A 17,063-nucleotide genomic window follows, 5' to 3' on the forward strand; every position below is an offset into this window, starting at 1 on the left:
GGTGCTATTATCATCACTACCATTTAACAGAGGAAGAAACCCAGGTTCCAGGGCCTCACAAATTGCTCCAAGTCACAAAACTCTAAGCAGAGGAGCTCCAAGTCACAAATACTCTAATCAAATAGTATTTGATTTCAGAGCCCAAGCTCTAAACCTCTATGAACAATTCTTTTCTTACACTTTTGTATTGTTCCTACTAGACAGATAGCTAAATCACATATATGAAGTTGCATAAAACATTTTTAAAAGTGAGAATTCATGAAGTATCTCAATTTAGTAACAATATTTGCTTTAGATAAATATCACAAGTCAGATGTATCTATTTCCCCAACTTGCATATCAATATCATATTTTCCTTTCAAATCTATCTTTTTAAAGAAACAATCGAAAGGATACACTAAAATTAGAGGGCATTTCATAGGATTGCCCTTATTTGGGACAACATTAATTAGGTTTAGTTCCATAGTAATCTATAGAACCTTTATTCCATTGCCCAAGCTAGAAGAAACACAAGATTAAGAACTAGAAAAGACTACTATATTTTTTAAAAATCCTCCTGAAGTCCACTCCTCATATTTTCTTAAACAATTTAACAATGTAGTTTTCCTACAAATTCTAAAAGTTAGGTTAGTTGTGTAACTGCAAATAGCATTCTACAAGAAACAAACCTATATATTTTTTAAAAAGCTCTTAACCACTTTGGTCCTACAGCTAGAATTAAGGTACCAAAGAATACACTGTGTGGTGGACAGTACACAGTATAGGAAGGACAAAGTGTGAACAGAAAACACACTGCAGAGAGAAGCTCTTCCTTCTTCACTGGGGAAAAACTGCATCAAAAGTTTTGATGAGGCCAGGCACAGTGGCTCACGCCTGTAATTCCAGTACTTTGGGAGACCAAGGCAGGTGGATCACCTCAGGTCAGGAGTTCGAAACCAGCCTAGACAACATGGTGAAACCCTGTCTCTACTAAAAATACAAAAAAATTAGCCAGGCGTGGTGGTGCACATCTGTAATCCCAGTTACTTGGGAGGCTGAGGCTGGAGAATCGCTTGAACTCGGGAGGTGGAGGTTGCAGTGAGCCGAGATCGCACCACTGCACTCCAGCCTGGGTGACAGAGCCAGACTCTGTCTCAAAAAAAAAAAAATTTTTTGATGAGAAATGAGTTTAATGTATACTAATAATAAACCCGTTAGCTAACAGGTTAATAAAGTCGGTAAGGAAAACAACTGAGCTCAATCAATGGTTTCTGAAATTCTGCACGTAACAACTTTTTTCCATACAGAATAAAAGGCAAAAAACTGTACTTACAAAATACCACAGGCGATAAGACTTTTTCTTAGAAAGGGAAAAAAAAAATATGACCACAAATTAATAATATACACAAATGCGGTTCTTACCCGGTCTTCCTTCTTAGGCAACTGATCCTTGATAAGAGTCTTGGTGCGCCTGAGAAACCAGCCAGACATCTTTTTGGCAAGTCTTTGCATGGCCTTTCGGCCAGTGGCTAGTTCTCTCTTTGTTGCCGTGTGTCTCTGACCTTGTTCTACTGGGTCAGAAAACTGCTTCTTGAAGTAGGTCCTGCTCCCTAAAAGGCCTGGCACAGCCCTTTATAAAGACAATAAGAAAAATGTAAGGGCTTTATTATCTAAAAACACTAACTTCTTGCTTCTAAGAGATATACTACATTACTTGATTATCAATGGTAAAAAAACAAAAGCCAAGAAAACAGAATGTTCTTTCTTTACGACAGTTTCAGGTTATAACTATAATATGAGGACGAAACTGGCAGTGAACATGTATATTTACTTCAGGGACCAAGAGTAATATACATAAAGACTGGTTTTCATGGGACTCTCTACTCTGTATACCACATCTGAGATCAAACACATCTAAAACCAGACAAATAACTGTTTCGTTTGTTTGGAAACTAATGATTAGCAAACAAGACAGTATTCAGCTGAAGAACTATTAAACAATTTTTTAAAAAGTGTTTTCCCTCACCAGTCCATAACACACCACAGTTCCTTCGTGTTGTTCTGAAGGATGGTTCCAGTGAGGCCAATGCGGACACTACATTTCAAAGCTTTCATAACTTCTGTTACTCTAGCTTTTGGATTCTTGATTCTATGAGCTTCATCCACAATGACAGCTGACCATTCCAAACTATAAAGTAAGAAAAAAGAAGGTGAGGTTGAGAAAACGTCCTTTCTTAGTCCTTAGAATTTTAGACAGTAGCTTTCTCTATCAAAGTTTTGGAATTATTTTTTTCCATTTTACTCTTTGATGACTCCATTGGATTCTTACCCACTTAGTTAAATGGTCATAGCCTTGGACACTCCACAAAAATAAAATGCGTAGAAAAGAAAGGGTATAGACATTCTTTAATGATGGTAAAAAGAAAAATTTCATTTAAACATCACTGAAATGACAATAAAGGAATTTTTTAAAGTAACAAACCAGAAAAACAAATATAAAAGAAATAAAACTTGCAATGTTTTATTGCAATATTTTTCTGAATGAAAAATATCAATATAAACTCATGATTTTTAAAAGCTGTATTCCATAGCCCTGTCCACTAAGAAAGTTTAGAGTTGATTGTTACCCCAGTAGCAATGAGCACCCATAGTGGTCTCTTCACTGAAAGGAATGAGAGCCTCAAGGAAAAATGGAGAAACAGCTGATTTCAGGCATATGTTGGGGGAAACACTGAACAGCCGAAAAGCACAGATGTATCTAAAGACAAATGTGAATATGTCCAAAGAATAGAGACGCCAGCCTAACTGGAATATTTGAGCATTGTTACAAATATTGACTACAATTGAAAATAAAATATTGAATAAACAAAAATCCAGGAGTTCTATGAAAAAAATGAAAAAAATGAATTTAGACACTTACTTCACACCACACATGAAAATTAACTAAAAACAGATCACAGACCTAAATATGAACTCAAACTTTTAAAAAATGGGAAAAAAAATTTGTGACTCTGGATTAGGCACGTATTTCTTAGATATGACACAAAACTTATAGTCAATTAAAAATAGCATGATAAGCTGGACTTCATCAAAGTTAAAAACTTTTGCTCTTCCAATGACACCATTAAGAAAATAAAAAGACATGCTACAGACTAGGCAAAAATATTTGCAAATCATAATCTGATACAGGACTTGTATATAATATATAAAGAATATATAAAGAATTACTACAACTCAGCCAGGCACAGTGGCTCCTGCTTGTAATCCCAGCACTTTGGGAGGCCAAGGCGGGTGGATCACGAGGTCAGAAGATCAAGACCATCCTGGCCAACATGGTGAAATCTCGTCTCTACTAAAAATACAAAAATTAGCTGGGCGTGGTGGCGTGTGCCTGTAGTCCCAGCTCCTCAGGAGGCTGAGGCAGGAGAATCACTTGAACCAGGGAGTCGGAGGTTGCAGTGAGCCCAGATTGCGCCACTGCACTCCAGCCTGGTGACACAGCAAGACTCCGTCTCAAAAAAAAAAAAATTATTATAACTCAACAAAATTTAAAACAACCCAATTAAAACATGAGCAAAAGATTCTAATAGACACCAAATGTCTATTTGAAGATATAGATGTCAAATAAGCACATTAAAAAATTCTCAGCATCATTAGTTATTAGAGAACTGCAAATTAAAACATGAAATACCACAACACACCCACTAGAATGGCTATGATAAAAATGATTAACAATATCAAGTGTTGGTAAGGATGTGCAGAAACTAGAATCCTCATACACTCCTTTTGGAAAAGCACAGCGACTGTTCTAAAACAGTTGGCAGTTTCTTAAAAAGTTAAACATATACTTAGCATAGGACCTCACAATTCCATTCCTAGGTATCTATCCAAGAAAAATGAAAACTTAGGTGCAAAGACTTGTATGTGAATGTTCACAGCGGCAAATTTGTATAGCCATAAACTGGAAACAATTAAATGTCCATCAACTGGTGAATGGACAAAATACAGGATAGCTGTATAATAGTACCATTCAGCAATAAAAAGGAACAAACTACTGAAATGTGCCACAATATGGATGAACTTCAAAAACATTATGTTAAGTGAAAGAAGCCAGACACCAAAGACTTTATAGAATGGCTCCATTTATACGAAATGTCCAGTTAAGGCAAATCTATAAAAGAGAAAGCAGATCAGTAGTTGCCAGGGACTGGAGATGGGAGCAGAGACTGACTATAGACAAATAACTTTCTGAGGTGATGGAAATGTTCTACAACTAGATTGCGGTAATAGCACAACTTTTAAAATTTACTAAAAATCATTCTAACTTACAAGGGTACATTTTATGTCAACTATACTTCAATAATCCTCAAGTCCATAGCAATATTCAGAAAGAAAGAGAGAAAGCAAGCAAGCGAGCAAGAAAGCGAAGGGGGTAAGAAACTTTGCCACCACTGTAGATGACCATTATGCTAACTTCTTACTCCAAAAATTGGTCATTAAAGCAAAAGAATCAAGCATTCACTTTGCTTTTTTAAAAGTCAAAATTGTGGTTAATTCCTAATTAATGGAGAAAGCTTTCCTTTACAGGAAAATACCGGTAATTAATGTGTAGAAAAGAAATAATAAAATTAGAAAAATATTTTGCCAAACCTAATAAAAGTAACTGATTCAGACAAGAATAATTTGTATGTGCTAATACTACTAAGTAAAAGGATTGAGGGATACCAGAATATTTAAATGGTGGCAAAGTATCACTCCACAGATTATTTCATCATTATAAAGGGAGAAACATATCTTTACAATTCTGATGATGGTAAGCTTCTTAACCTGTGGGACAAACTTGGCATCACTGACAGTCAAACAACCTGACATTAGGTACTTCCTGAAGTGATGCAATATGAAGTCCACAGCATCATTTATGAAGCATTCTTGCCAAAAATGTTTAATCTGAATCTATTTAAGCCTTTGGGCCAAAACCACTTTACTAAAATACAGATGACAGATGAATATATCTTGAGAAAGTAATCAGACAAATCTAATATGTGAGATATCCTAAAACAACTAACTGGCCTGGTCCTCTCAAAAAGTCATATAATTAAAAAATACAAGTTGGAAAAAGGATGTAGATTAGAAGAATAAACAGACTTAACCAAATTCATCACCTGAACCTTTATTGAATCCTGCTTTATAAACGTTAGATATTAAAGATGTTTTGAGAATAACTGAGGAAATTTTAATTGCTATTAATATTCTTGTGTGTAACAATGATAATGTGGTACGACAAGAAGTATCACTAGTTTTAGGAAATCCATGCTAAAATACTTAGGGATAAGGATGTCATGTTTTATGCAACTTGCTGAAATGACTCATTACTACCACCGTACACAAAGACATAGACATAGACATACACACATTTACATACATGAACTTATATTTTGCCAACATTTGAATGTATATACATACATACACACACACACAACTGTTGGAATCTAGATAGTGAGAATATGGATGGATGCACATGTACTGTTATTTTAACTTTTCTATAGGTTTCATCATTTTCTTAATATAAAGCTGAAAAAAGCTAGAAGCCTCAAGAACAAAGACAGGAGAAAAATAGCAAAAATTCTAGAAGCTGAAAAGAACATGGACAAGATGGCTGACAAAAGCAGAGACTACAGTGTCCTATGCCGATAGTGGAAAAAGCCAAGAAGCAATCTAATTCATATGATTTACACATTCTTGAAAAGTTAAGAATTGGTGGCTCCAGATGCCTCTGGAAATTGGAGTCATGTAAATGCTCAATAGTCTGTTTAAGAAACCTCCCACTGCACAAAGTAGATGGGCCAGGTCATCCTAAAGCGGGCAAGAGAAGGGCAAAAATCCTAATTTTCCTTAAGAAGAAATCAATAGATGATGCTGAAAACTAAAGAAAAATTGCAAAGTTGCAGCATAAATATGTTATTTAGCAATAAGGAAGTAAAGACTATGAAGATCAGTAAGAGTTGAGGTAAAGGTAATTGGGGGACAGTGAACTGCAGTTTTTCACTAAAAGCCTTTTATCATGTTTGGCTCTTTAAATCATATACATACTTAACTGATAAAAACTGAAATGAAGTAAAAAATATAACAGCAATAAGAAAAAAACTATAGCTCACTCACGTTACATAGCACGTTCATCCCCTCTGCGGAGTATCTGTGATAAATGCAAAGAGCACTATCCTCACAAAAACAACTTAATATTCGCTCGGGTAAAATATTAATTATTTTAAATATTTGCCAAACACAAACAAAATAAAGGCATTTAAACAAATAAAAACAACTAAATATAAAATCATAAACATTCCTCTAATCTTATAAACATATGATTTAGTTACATAATTCTACTTCAGAATTCTTGTTTAATATTTATAACAATCAGAAAAAACAGTCACCTAAAAAACATTTATTTGGCAACTCTTATGTGCTAAAAGTACTGAGATACAGAAATTAAAGGTAAAAATCTCCTACACCAAAGAGCTTACAGTCTAAGGAGACAGACAGGTAAGAAATAATTAAAATATGACTGATGCTATGATAGAAGAATTTACTACATTTATCTAATTGCAAAACATCTTTTGGGGTGGTACAGTATATTGGTTAAAAACCTAGGGTCTGGCCAGGCATGGTGGCTCCCACCTGTAATCCCAGCACTTTGGGAGGCCGAGGTGGAAGGATCACTTGAGTCCAAAAGTTTGAGATCAACCTGGGCAACACAGGGAGACTCTGTCTCTACAAAAAATAAAAACATTTTCCAGGCATGGTGGCGCATGCCTGTAGTCCTAGTTACTTGGAAGGCTGAGGTGGGAGACTGAGGGTACAGTGAGCTGTGATGGCACCACTGCACTCCAGCCTGGGCAACAGAGCAAGACTCTGTCTCAAAAGCAAAACAAAACCAAACCTGAGGTCTGGCATTAGATGGTCAAGGTTCAATCCTCAAGTCTGCCACTGACTTAGTTGTGAAGGCCTAGAAAAATTATTTAACCTCTCCATGCCTCAGATTAGTCTTCTGTCAGGATCCATGAAATAGTAACAGGCTAATTTATTAGCTTACAAGTTTGATTTATAAAATTAAATCCCAGACCTGACAAAAATGGTAGCTCTATATCCAACTTTACCAATAATTATATTCAAAGTGAATGGTCTAAATACCCAAATAAAAGGCAAAGATTATCCGAATGGATGAAAAAGCAATATTTGGAGACTCACTCCAAATATTAAGAACAGATATACTGCAATAAAAACATGAAAAGCTATTTACATGCAGTAAGCATAAGACTCAGCATAAGACAGCAGCATTATTCATACAGTCAAAAACTGGAAACAATTCAAATGTCCATCAACTGGTGAATGGACAAAATATGGGATAGCTATATAATAGTACCATCAGCAATAAAAAGGAACAAACTACTAAAATGTACCACAATATGGCTATGCTTGTATCAGATAAAACATCAAGATAAGAGATATTATTAGAAATAGGTATATTTTTTAAAGATAAAAAGATCAATTCATCAGGAAAAAATAACAATCATAAATGCATGTGCACCTCATAAAAGAGCTTCAAAATACTAAATTAAACGCTGACAGAAGTGAAAGGAGAAATAAACATATCTACAATTATAATTGAAGATTTCAACTCTCCTCTCTCAGATACTGTAAGCCAACTGAAAAGGAAATCAGCAAGGATAGAAAACACCTGAGCAACATCTTAACCAATCGAGTCTTATTGATATTTATAAACACTACACCCAATAACTGCAGAATAAACATTGTTTTCCAAGTGCAGATGGATCAGAAAAATGCAAATTACACTACAAGATACTACTACACACCTACTAAAACAGCTAAAACAAAAAGACTGACAATACCAAATGTTGCTGAGAATACGAAGCAACTGAACTCTCACACATTGTTAGCTGGAGTAAAACCATTGTGGAAAATGGTTTGGCAGTTTCTTCTAAAGCTAAACCTACAGTTAGCCATATGATACAGAAATTCTACTCTAAGAGAAATGAAAACACATGTCCAAAAAAGGCTTACATACAAATATCCCTTGAAGTTTTATCTATAATAATCCAAAACTGGAAAAACCCAAAAATCCATCCTCAAATGGATGGGTAACAAAATGTGCATATTGGTGAAATGGAATACAATGCAACATTAAGAAAGAACAATCACTGATACACTCAACGTGAATCTCAAAAAACATGCTGAACAAAAGATGCGACACACACAAAAGGGTGCTTCCTGCATAATACCATTGACATGCTCTGTAACAGCTTAAACTCACCTGTAAGTGGCAGAAATTAAAATCAGTAGTTGCCCAAGGTGAGGGTTGAGGAAAAGCCACTGTAAAGAGGTAAGAGAAAAGTCCTGGGATGATAAAAATAGTTTTTACCTTGTTTGGGATACTGATTGCACTCATTTGTCAAAACTAGGAGTCAGTATACTACTGCCCATGGCCAAATCCAGCCCGTGGCCACTTTTGTATGGTCAGCAAGCTAAGAGTAGTCTTTACATTTTAAAGGGTCATAAAAATAAAAAAGAAGAATATGCAACCGAGACTATATGTGGCCCAAAAGCCTAAAATATTTACTATCTGGCCCTTTACAGAAAAAGTTTACCAATCCCTGGTCAAGATTCATCAAATTGTACTCCTGAAATGGCATAATTATTCTATACAAATTAACTCTCATTAAAGTTGATTTTAATACAACTCTCGAGCTGGGCTTGAGGGGCTAGTTTTCACAAAGACTGATTTAATTCATCCTCTGTCATTTTCCAGATGGGCCAATTTACCCAAAGCCACATAGCTAATTAGTGATTTTTTTACTCTTTTTTTTGTGTGTGCTTATAAAATTTGAGACAACTATCAATTGTTCATCATTTTTATCCTATACTAAATCATTTTAACACTGATGTGAAAGCATCACCTTAAAAAAATTACCTAATTTTCTAAACTTCGGTTGACTTTGGGGGAATATCATTAACTCCTTCATTAGCAGTAGTTCAAATTGAATATAACTATAATGTCTAAACATTTTAAAGACTAACTAGATAACTGTTTCTAATGCCACGCTTTAATCTTCACCTAAAAGGTATAAATTGTATCCCTGTAGAGAGAAATCTAGGCTACAAGCAGATGGAAACTAATGATTTTACCAAGGCCCAGCCTACTGCTGGAACAACTATGAAGAGTTCAGACCTCACTACCATGGTCCCATGACCACACTACTATAAAAGCCTTGTATTGGTTTGCTAGGGCTACCAAAATAAAATACCACACACTACATGGCTTAAAACAACCAAAATTTATTTCCTCACAATCCTGGAAGCTCGAATTTCAAGAGCAAGGTGTCAGCAAATTTGGTTTCTCCTGAGGCCTCTCCCCTTGGCTTGCAGATGACTGCCTTCTTGCTGTGTCCCCACAAGTCCCTTCCTCTGTGGTGTGTGTGTGTCCTTGGTGTCTCTTTCTCTTCCTATAAGGATAGCGGTCATACTGGACCCAGGCCCCACCCAATCAGCCTCGGTTTTAATCACCTCTTTAAAACTTAATCAAAGAGATCTGTCTCTAAACACAGTTACATTCTGAGGTGCTGGGGTTGAGACCTGAACATTTAAATTGTGGAAGGGGGTTTGAGGAGAAGCGACACAATTCAGCACATAACAAGCCTCTTAACTGGTCTTTCTCCATTCAACTTGGCTCTCCTCTATCTGCACACACAGCAGCTAAGGTATTTACAAAGTGCAAATCTGATCATTTTTATCCTATCGGTAATCTGTTGACAACACTGTAGGGGGCACTCTATTGCTCTCGGGATAAAGACCAAAATCCTCAAAGTACCTTCCAGTACTCTATAATATTTTCCCTGCTTATCTCACTGGTGTTACCTCTTGGCCACTTTTTTCTCACACTCTATGCTACAGTGATTCTGTGTGTGTGTGTGTGTGTGTGTGTGTGTGTGTAGTTTTTGCCCCTCTATATTCACAAGAGACTCCCATAATTGAAATAATTCATGAAAATTACTGACCTAGTTCAGAGGCAGTGTCTGCATAAAAGGCTGTACATGAGATTTAGGACAAGTCTTATCATTCTTTAACAATCAATGTTTGAAGAAGTATCCTGTATTCAATGTAAGAAATAGAATAAGAAATTCTAGAAAACCTGATGCAGGTTTTTCCTTCTCAGAGAATAAGTTATGAACTAAATATTTCAATAATTCTAAAATGAAATTAAATAAGCAAAGGAATAATCATTATTCCTTTTTAAAAAATCACAATATAGGCTGGGCACAGTGGCTCACACCTGTAATCCTAGCACTTTGGGAGGCTGAGGTGGGTGGACTGCCTGAGCTCAGGAGTTCGAGACCAGCCTGGGCAACGTGGTGAAACTCTGTCTCTATTAAAAACACAAAAGCAAGATTCTGTCTCAAAAAAAAAAAAAAAAAATCTTAATATAAAGGGATGTAAGCAGACTATTAATACAATCATTCCTATTATTCCCATTACCTGTTAAGTTCATCCAGGCATAAGCGCAGTGTTTCATAAGTTGTTAAAGCAATTTCACATTTCCTCTGCTTTACACGAATTAATTCATTATCTTTTCTGTTTCCATGTAAAATAGTGACTCTGAAATATCCCCAGGTGTCCAATTCATCCTTCCAGTTGTAGAGGACAGAAAGAGGAGCAACTATTAAGAACATCTAAAACAAGAATAAAAAAAATTTGCTGTTTTTTAAACGAATCCCAAAGTGAAATCCACAATATGAATATCAACAGTCCTCTTCCTTAATTTTGACATTTAATTAATAACAATAAATACAACTGAGTGATTAGCTATATCTGGACATTGAAGATTCTCAAAAAATACTTTGCTGTTTAATTAGCTTTTTATCAGGACAAGACAGACACCTAACCTTGCTCAAAGAAACACGTGTTTTCTGTTTCCCCCTACCAAAAAGGCATTGAGAAATGTGAGAGAAGTAACTTTCCAAAAGAGAGAAAAGAATAAAATCTGGATCCCAATAATAGCTTCAAGGGCCAAGTGGGTAATGTACATACACAAGCAGGCCACGTGTTCTTGAAATATATGGTCTCCTGGAGCTCTTTTTCCTTTTGCATTTTCCTAGTCCATTTCCTCTCCCCCTCTCTCAGATACTCTCAATTAAAGAACTAGAAAATTGAAGCAATCACAAGAAAACTTCCTGGATGAACTTCTCTCAGTATCGTATCAATAACCTATGTATATTCATTTCCATATATTTTGCCCTCCCACCTGTTGCCATGGGTACACTGTTCATGTTCTTCTCCAAAAACAACCCCTCATACAGTGGCTCCCATTCCTTCTTGCCAACCTAAAGTCAATGCTGCAGAAACTGCCCCCAATCTCCCCTACCTGATTAACTTTTCCATTTTAATGAACCACATCACCTACGGAAAAGCATGTTAGAATATTTCCCAGGGTTAAAAATAATCCAAAAAACAAAAATTTTAAAAAACCTCTTTTCCTTAACCCAACATCTGTCTCTATTACCTCATTACTCTACTCTCCCTATAGCAAAGATCCTCAAGAGTTATCAATGCTTAACTCTCCTCCTGTTCTCTCTTGAAACTCAGGTAAATGGGACTTGTGCCCTAATAATGCCTACCAAATCAGTCCCTCTGAGGATTACCAACATATCTCTGGTTATTCCTCACATTCATGTACCTTTCCTGTACTAACCCAGAATCCTGCTGTCATCAACCATTTTAACTTTTTAATGTTTTTATTTCTCCCTGTTACCACTATTCCTATCCTGTTATGTTTAATAGGGTTACCAGTACGATTATTTTCTGAAGTTTTATACTTGATCTACTTGACAGAAATGAACCAATGAAACATACTGAAAAAATTCAGTTTAACCAAGAAATAATACAATACTGCTCTAAATTCTGCCCTGTTTTCTGTGAAACATTTAATCTAGGCCTTTTGTCAACTCTAAAAAGTCAAATTTGTGACTGTGTTTTGGAAAGAGAAAGAAGAAAAAGAAAGAAAATCAACATGCTGAATGTGAGAGTTCCTTTTTCCCAAGCCATCATCAAGCATATGTAAGTACTTCTTATACTTGATTCATCTCAAGTATGTCTGCCCTTTGGACAAAGGTTAATCCTATGATCTCCATTTTTGACTTTCAAATATGAAATTAGGCCTCCAAGTACTAAGTCCAATTACAGTGTCTCCCTTTGATTTTTTTGTATATTACGAGATGACAATGTTAGGTGCAAACTGCATCTGAGCACTCTTAGTAGTTTTCCACTTGAGAGGCCATTCATCAAAGGTGCCAATGAATCTAAAAAGTCCCGGCATCAGCCCTAAGATTCCAGAAGATGTTTAAAAATTAAGGTGGCAACATAATTTTTGATATTTCTTACAAACACTGGTCTTCAAAATTATGAAAGGTGAAACACTGGTTCAAAAATTCATTTTGGTAGTGAAAGATGTCAGAGAACTGAGTTATGCTATTATGCAGAGTCCAGGGAAAGTATATAAGAACTTAGCATTTCCTACAATCCAATAAATAATATTTCATTTAGTAAGTCTTTTTTAAGCAAATGATGCCAAAACAATAAAATGGAAAGCAGCGTCCAACTGCTAAGTCACTACACACAAAGCAACTCTGGGAGCTATTCCTCTAATCCAAGTACTAACCAGGTCCAACCCTGCTTAGCTTCCAAGATCAGACGAGATGTGGTGTGTTCAGAGTGGTATTGCTGCAGACATGGGGGAAGGGTGATAATTCTTATTCTGAAGCTAAAATACAATTTTATAAAACTGAATATAAAATTAACACAAATAAAATTAAAATTCATTTGCTTACATATTAAAATTAACAGAAGCTAGGTTAAATAGTGCAACTAGAGAATACTGAATTATTTATATCTTTCAATAAATCTTGCTCAATTATTAAGGAGTTTTCTATCAAATCTGATTGCTCAAGAACTACGGCATAGAAGAATGATGTGGTGTGGACTGTGATGAGATACTCAAAGATTAATGTGTGATAATTTTTGTGGCAGAAGTAGTAATAGTATTAATAATAACATAACAATTATTGAGCACTTACTGTGTGCCAAGGCCTTCAGAAGTAGTTTACAGAAATTAATTCAGGGACTTTACCCAGAAACACAGATGAGGAAACTGAGGTGCAGAGATATTAAGTAACACACTCAAGGTCATACTGATATTAAGCAGCAAAGTAAGTATTTGAACCCAGGTCAGCCTAATTCTAAAACTCTTAACTACCATGACATATCCTGTTAGCACCTTCAATCAAAAAGTCTATGTCCTTGAGATGTGTAACTTTATTTACCACTGTAACTTCAGTACTTCATATAGTACCTAGAAAATAGAAGGTGTGCAACTGATGAATGAATACATGAAACCATACATGTCAATGCTAAATTAGGAATAATAATATATGTTCAGAGGACAGTGACAGATTACAGTAGAGTTGAAACAAAGGTTCCACATGGGAAGAAGTGTGATATTAAAATGAAAAATAAATTATACCTTTACAGAAAAATTACAGAACATAAAATTGGAATCTTTGCTAGAAAACTCAAAGGTCTACAAAAAGTCTTGTATTTATCGCTACAACCTTAACTCTCTCAAAAATACCCAACATAATTAATTTACACCCTACTGTGTGTATAGCTGATCATTTTTTCCTTCAGTATGCTGCAGTTATTTAATATATAGAAATTTCAGTTTAGAATCCACTGTAGTCAAGGGCTCTTCCAAGTCCTTTGTATAAAAACAGCCTAATTTTTGATAGAATATCAAGTTTTGGCATTAAATAATTAACTATGTTGGGTATTTTTGAGAGAGTTAAGATTGTAGAGATAAATACAAAACATTTTTTTTTAGTACTTTGAGTTTTCTAGCAAAGATTCCAATTTTACATTCTGTAATTTTTCTGTAAAGGTGTAATTTATTTTTCATTTTGATACCACACTTCTTCCCATGTGGAACCTCTGTTTCAACTCTACTGTCACTGTCCTCTAAACATACATTATTAGTCCTAACTTAGCACTAACATGTGTGGTTTCAATTATTAATTCACTCATCAATTGAACACCTTCTATTTTCTAAGTACTATATGCAGTACCAAAGTTTGGCATTATGCCAAAACTTGATATTCTATTAAAACAAAGTTACAAACCAGATCAATAAATACCAACTCTTGCAATTAAAAAAGAGAAGTAAATAAGAAATATAAGAATGGAAACGATAAGCAAAGTTAACTATAAATTCAACACAATATCAACTAATATATCAATAGGTTTTGAGGAGAAATTTGAGAAAATTTATTTTTCTTAAGTTGAGAAAACTTGAGGAGCAACTACCAAATAATAAATTACACTATAAAGCTAAAATAACTAAAACTGTTTAGCACTGGAAGAGAAATGAACAAATAATTAGGACAGAATAATATGTCTAGAAATAGAAATGAGTTTAATTTTACACCAAAGTGGCCCTTCAAATCACTGTGGAAAAGCGGGCTTATTCAACAAATGACATTAAGATAACTGGCTAACCAACTGAGGAAAATAAAATTGGGTTACTAGACACCTACAGCAAAATAAATTCTAGCTGAAACAACGATATAAAGGTATAAAATAAAATCACACATATTATAAAAGAATCATGAGTGAATGTATTTATAAATTTAGAGTACAAAAGGCTTTTCTAGGCAAACATAAAACCCAGAAACTATACAGACCAATACATGTAACTACATAAACATTTTTAAAAAATCAATAAATTCAAAGCTGACTCTACATGAGGAAGAAATATTTTCAAAATATATAATGAACAAAAAATTAGATTCCAGGATATATTGCTAAGGACTATTAATGAAGAACTATGATTAAAAACAAGAATTAGATTTAAAAATAGCTTTTAAACATCTGAAATGCTACAGCTTCACTCATAAAGAAATGTAAATTAAGCAAAATAAAAATTTTAAATCTCTCAGGTAGTCACAAATTTATGTTTGCTAATACCTAGTGCAAATGAAAAGGTGGAAACAGACATTCTTACACACCACTCGTGGGGATATGGGGTAATTTAACTCCAGTTATCAAAAAGTAATCCCCTAAATCCAGCTCTACCCGCTATCCAATTCCAGTACTAAGAATTTATCCTACAGTTATTGCAAAAGTTGTCAAGGTATATGCATAAGGCTGCTCACGGTAGCATCATGTGCAACATAATCCTCTTGGTACATATGAAAAACTAAAAAAATAGTGTATAGTAAATAAAATAATTATAAAATATTTTTGTTAAATTGTCATTGAAATTGCTTCCGATGCTGGTATTGTGATTGCTACAAAAGTCCTCCTCTTTTGCATTAATTATGAATTTTAGAGTTGCTAAAGCTTCATCATGTAAGATAGTAATATTTTATAAATTTATTATGATTCATAAAAATTGAATTTCAATCAAAACTTAGCCTACACTAAAGAACCATTCCAAAAATCAATGTTTAAAATGTAGAGCTTGTGTCTTTTCCTTTAAGAATTTATTCTTGGCACAAAACATTCATGCATTCTTAGATGATTTATTCACCCTTGAAAAGTTTTTAAATGTATATGAGATGTATCCTATCACACACACATACCTTAGACCCACCACTCCTTAATTTGTAACACTCAGTTCATTAAAGGGCTTTCTTCAACAAGCTTCAACATTAATTTTTCAGAATTCAATTGTAATTCTGGCATTAGCATAATAAATACAAAAGAACTGATTTCTTCTCCATTTCATAAACTGTCTTCTTAAAACATACATTGTTTTAAATGAACCAATACAAATTTATCTTTTAAAACTTTCAAAGCTGTAATTTTTGGTTGTATTTACTTCTGGGAAATACTGTAGAATGTCACCGGTGATGCCATTAAAAACTCTAAATTCCAGTTCAAATGACTAACTCAACACGTTTGTGTTGATGCCAGTGAAACAAAAGAACAAACATAATAAATCCATAATAGTGGCAGAATGCCTGGAAGGACAGTACCAGCAGGTCAGAACAGCGCAGGAGCAGATGAGAACTGGCACACCTGAAGAACTGAGCAATCCGCCCTACACCTCTGAAAGCGAAAATTCCCCCTGCCCTCCCCCACTAAAAAATTTACTTTTCCCAGAAGGAACCTAAAAACGACAAGCAAAACAAAACTCAACAAAACAGCTAAGGTAGTTGGAAAGACTGAGTCAAGAAAAATAATGGCCAAGTAATTTTAAGAAGGAAAAGTTACACCAGTCATCAAAGAAACTGATTCCAGCATCAGTATGCAACTTTCCCTGAATAAAGTACTGTATATATATTTTCTAAAGCAAAACTTATTTGGAAGAATTCTATGGTGAGTGTTAGGGCTCATGGAAATTTCCCAATTTCACCAATTAAAAAAGTCCTTAATACTTCCAAACAATTAAAAAAAAAATCCTTTCCAAGGAAAAAAGTTGGGTTGACATTGAACTCTCATCTGCAATATGGAATGACAGAAGATAATGTTTTGTCATTATAAAAGAAAATTTTGAACTTAAAATTCTATAGGCAGATAAGCCTATGAATAATCAAGTGTGAGAGCAATATACAAACACATAAAATTTACTGAAGAATTTTTTTTTTTCTGAGACAGCATCCCACTCTGTCACCCAAGCTGGAGTGCAGTGGCACAATCATGGCTCACTGCAGCCTCAATCTCCTGAGCTCAAGTGATCCTCCTACCTCAGCCTCCTGAGTAGCTGGGACTACAGGCACAAACCACCACACCTGGCCTCTGAAGAATTAACTGAAGACGTTAAGCAAAAGTTGGTATGAACACAAAGAGAAATAAACTGAAAGTCGTAACAAGAAAATTTAACATATTTCTTTCCAGATCCAACTGCTCAGACAAAAAGAAAATAACACTATTAAACATTTAACAATGCAATTAATAAACATGATTAAATAGAAATATATAAAACCATGTGACCATGATTACAAAGAATGCACAATATAAGT

General features: G+C 34.7%; 1 protein-coding gene across 4 annotated transcripts in view; it reads right to left on the minus strand.

The window, feature by feature from the left end:
* Nucleotides 1-17,063, minus strand: part of ERCC6L2 (ERCC excision repair 6 like 2) — a 158,844-nt gene that overhangs the window by 117,556 nt on the left and 24,225 nt on the right. For 3 of the 4 annotated variants that reach the window (XM_030799801.1, XM_030799859.1, XM_030799709.1), the window contains exons 4-6: nucleotides 10,528-10,721; nucleotides 2,006-2,167; nucleotides 1,402-1,609 (exon numbers count right to left, since the gene is read on the minus strand). In XM_030799801.1, the coding sequence (XP_030655661.1) occupies nucleotides 1,402-1,609; nucleotides 2,006-2,167; nucleotides 10,528-10,721 (564 nt within the window). The remainder of the gene's footprint in view (nucleotides 1-1,401; nucleotides 1,610-2,005; nucleotides 2,168-10,527; nucleotides 10,722-17,063) is intronic. The other variant, XM_030799767.1, reaches the window with a different exon arrangement.

The sequence above is a fragment of the Nomascus leucogenys genome, chromosome 1a, assembly GCF_006542625.1.
Source record: "Nomascus leucogenys isolate Asia chromosome 1a, Asia_NLE_v1, whole genome shotgun sequence".
In the NCBI taxonomy this organism is placed as follows: domain Eukaryota; kingdom Metazoa; phylum Chordata; class Mammalia; order Primates; family Hylobatidae; genus Nomascus; species Nomascus leucogenys.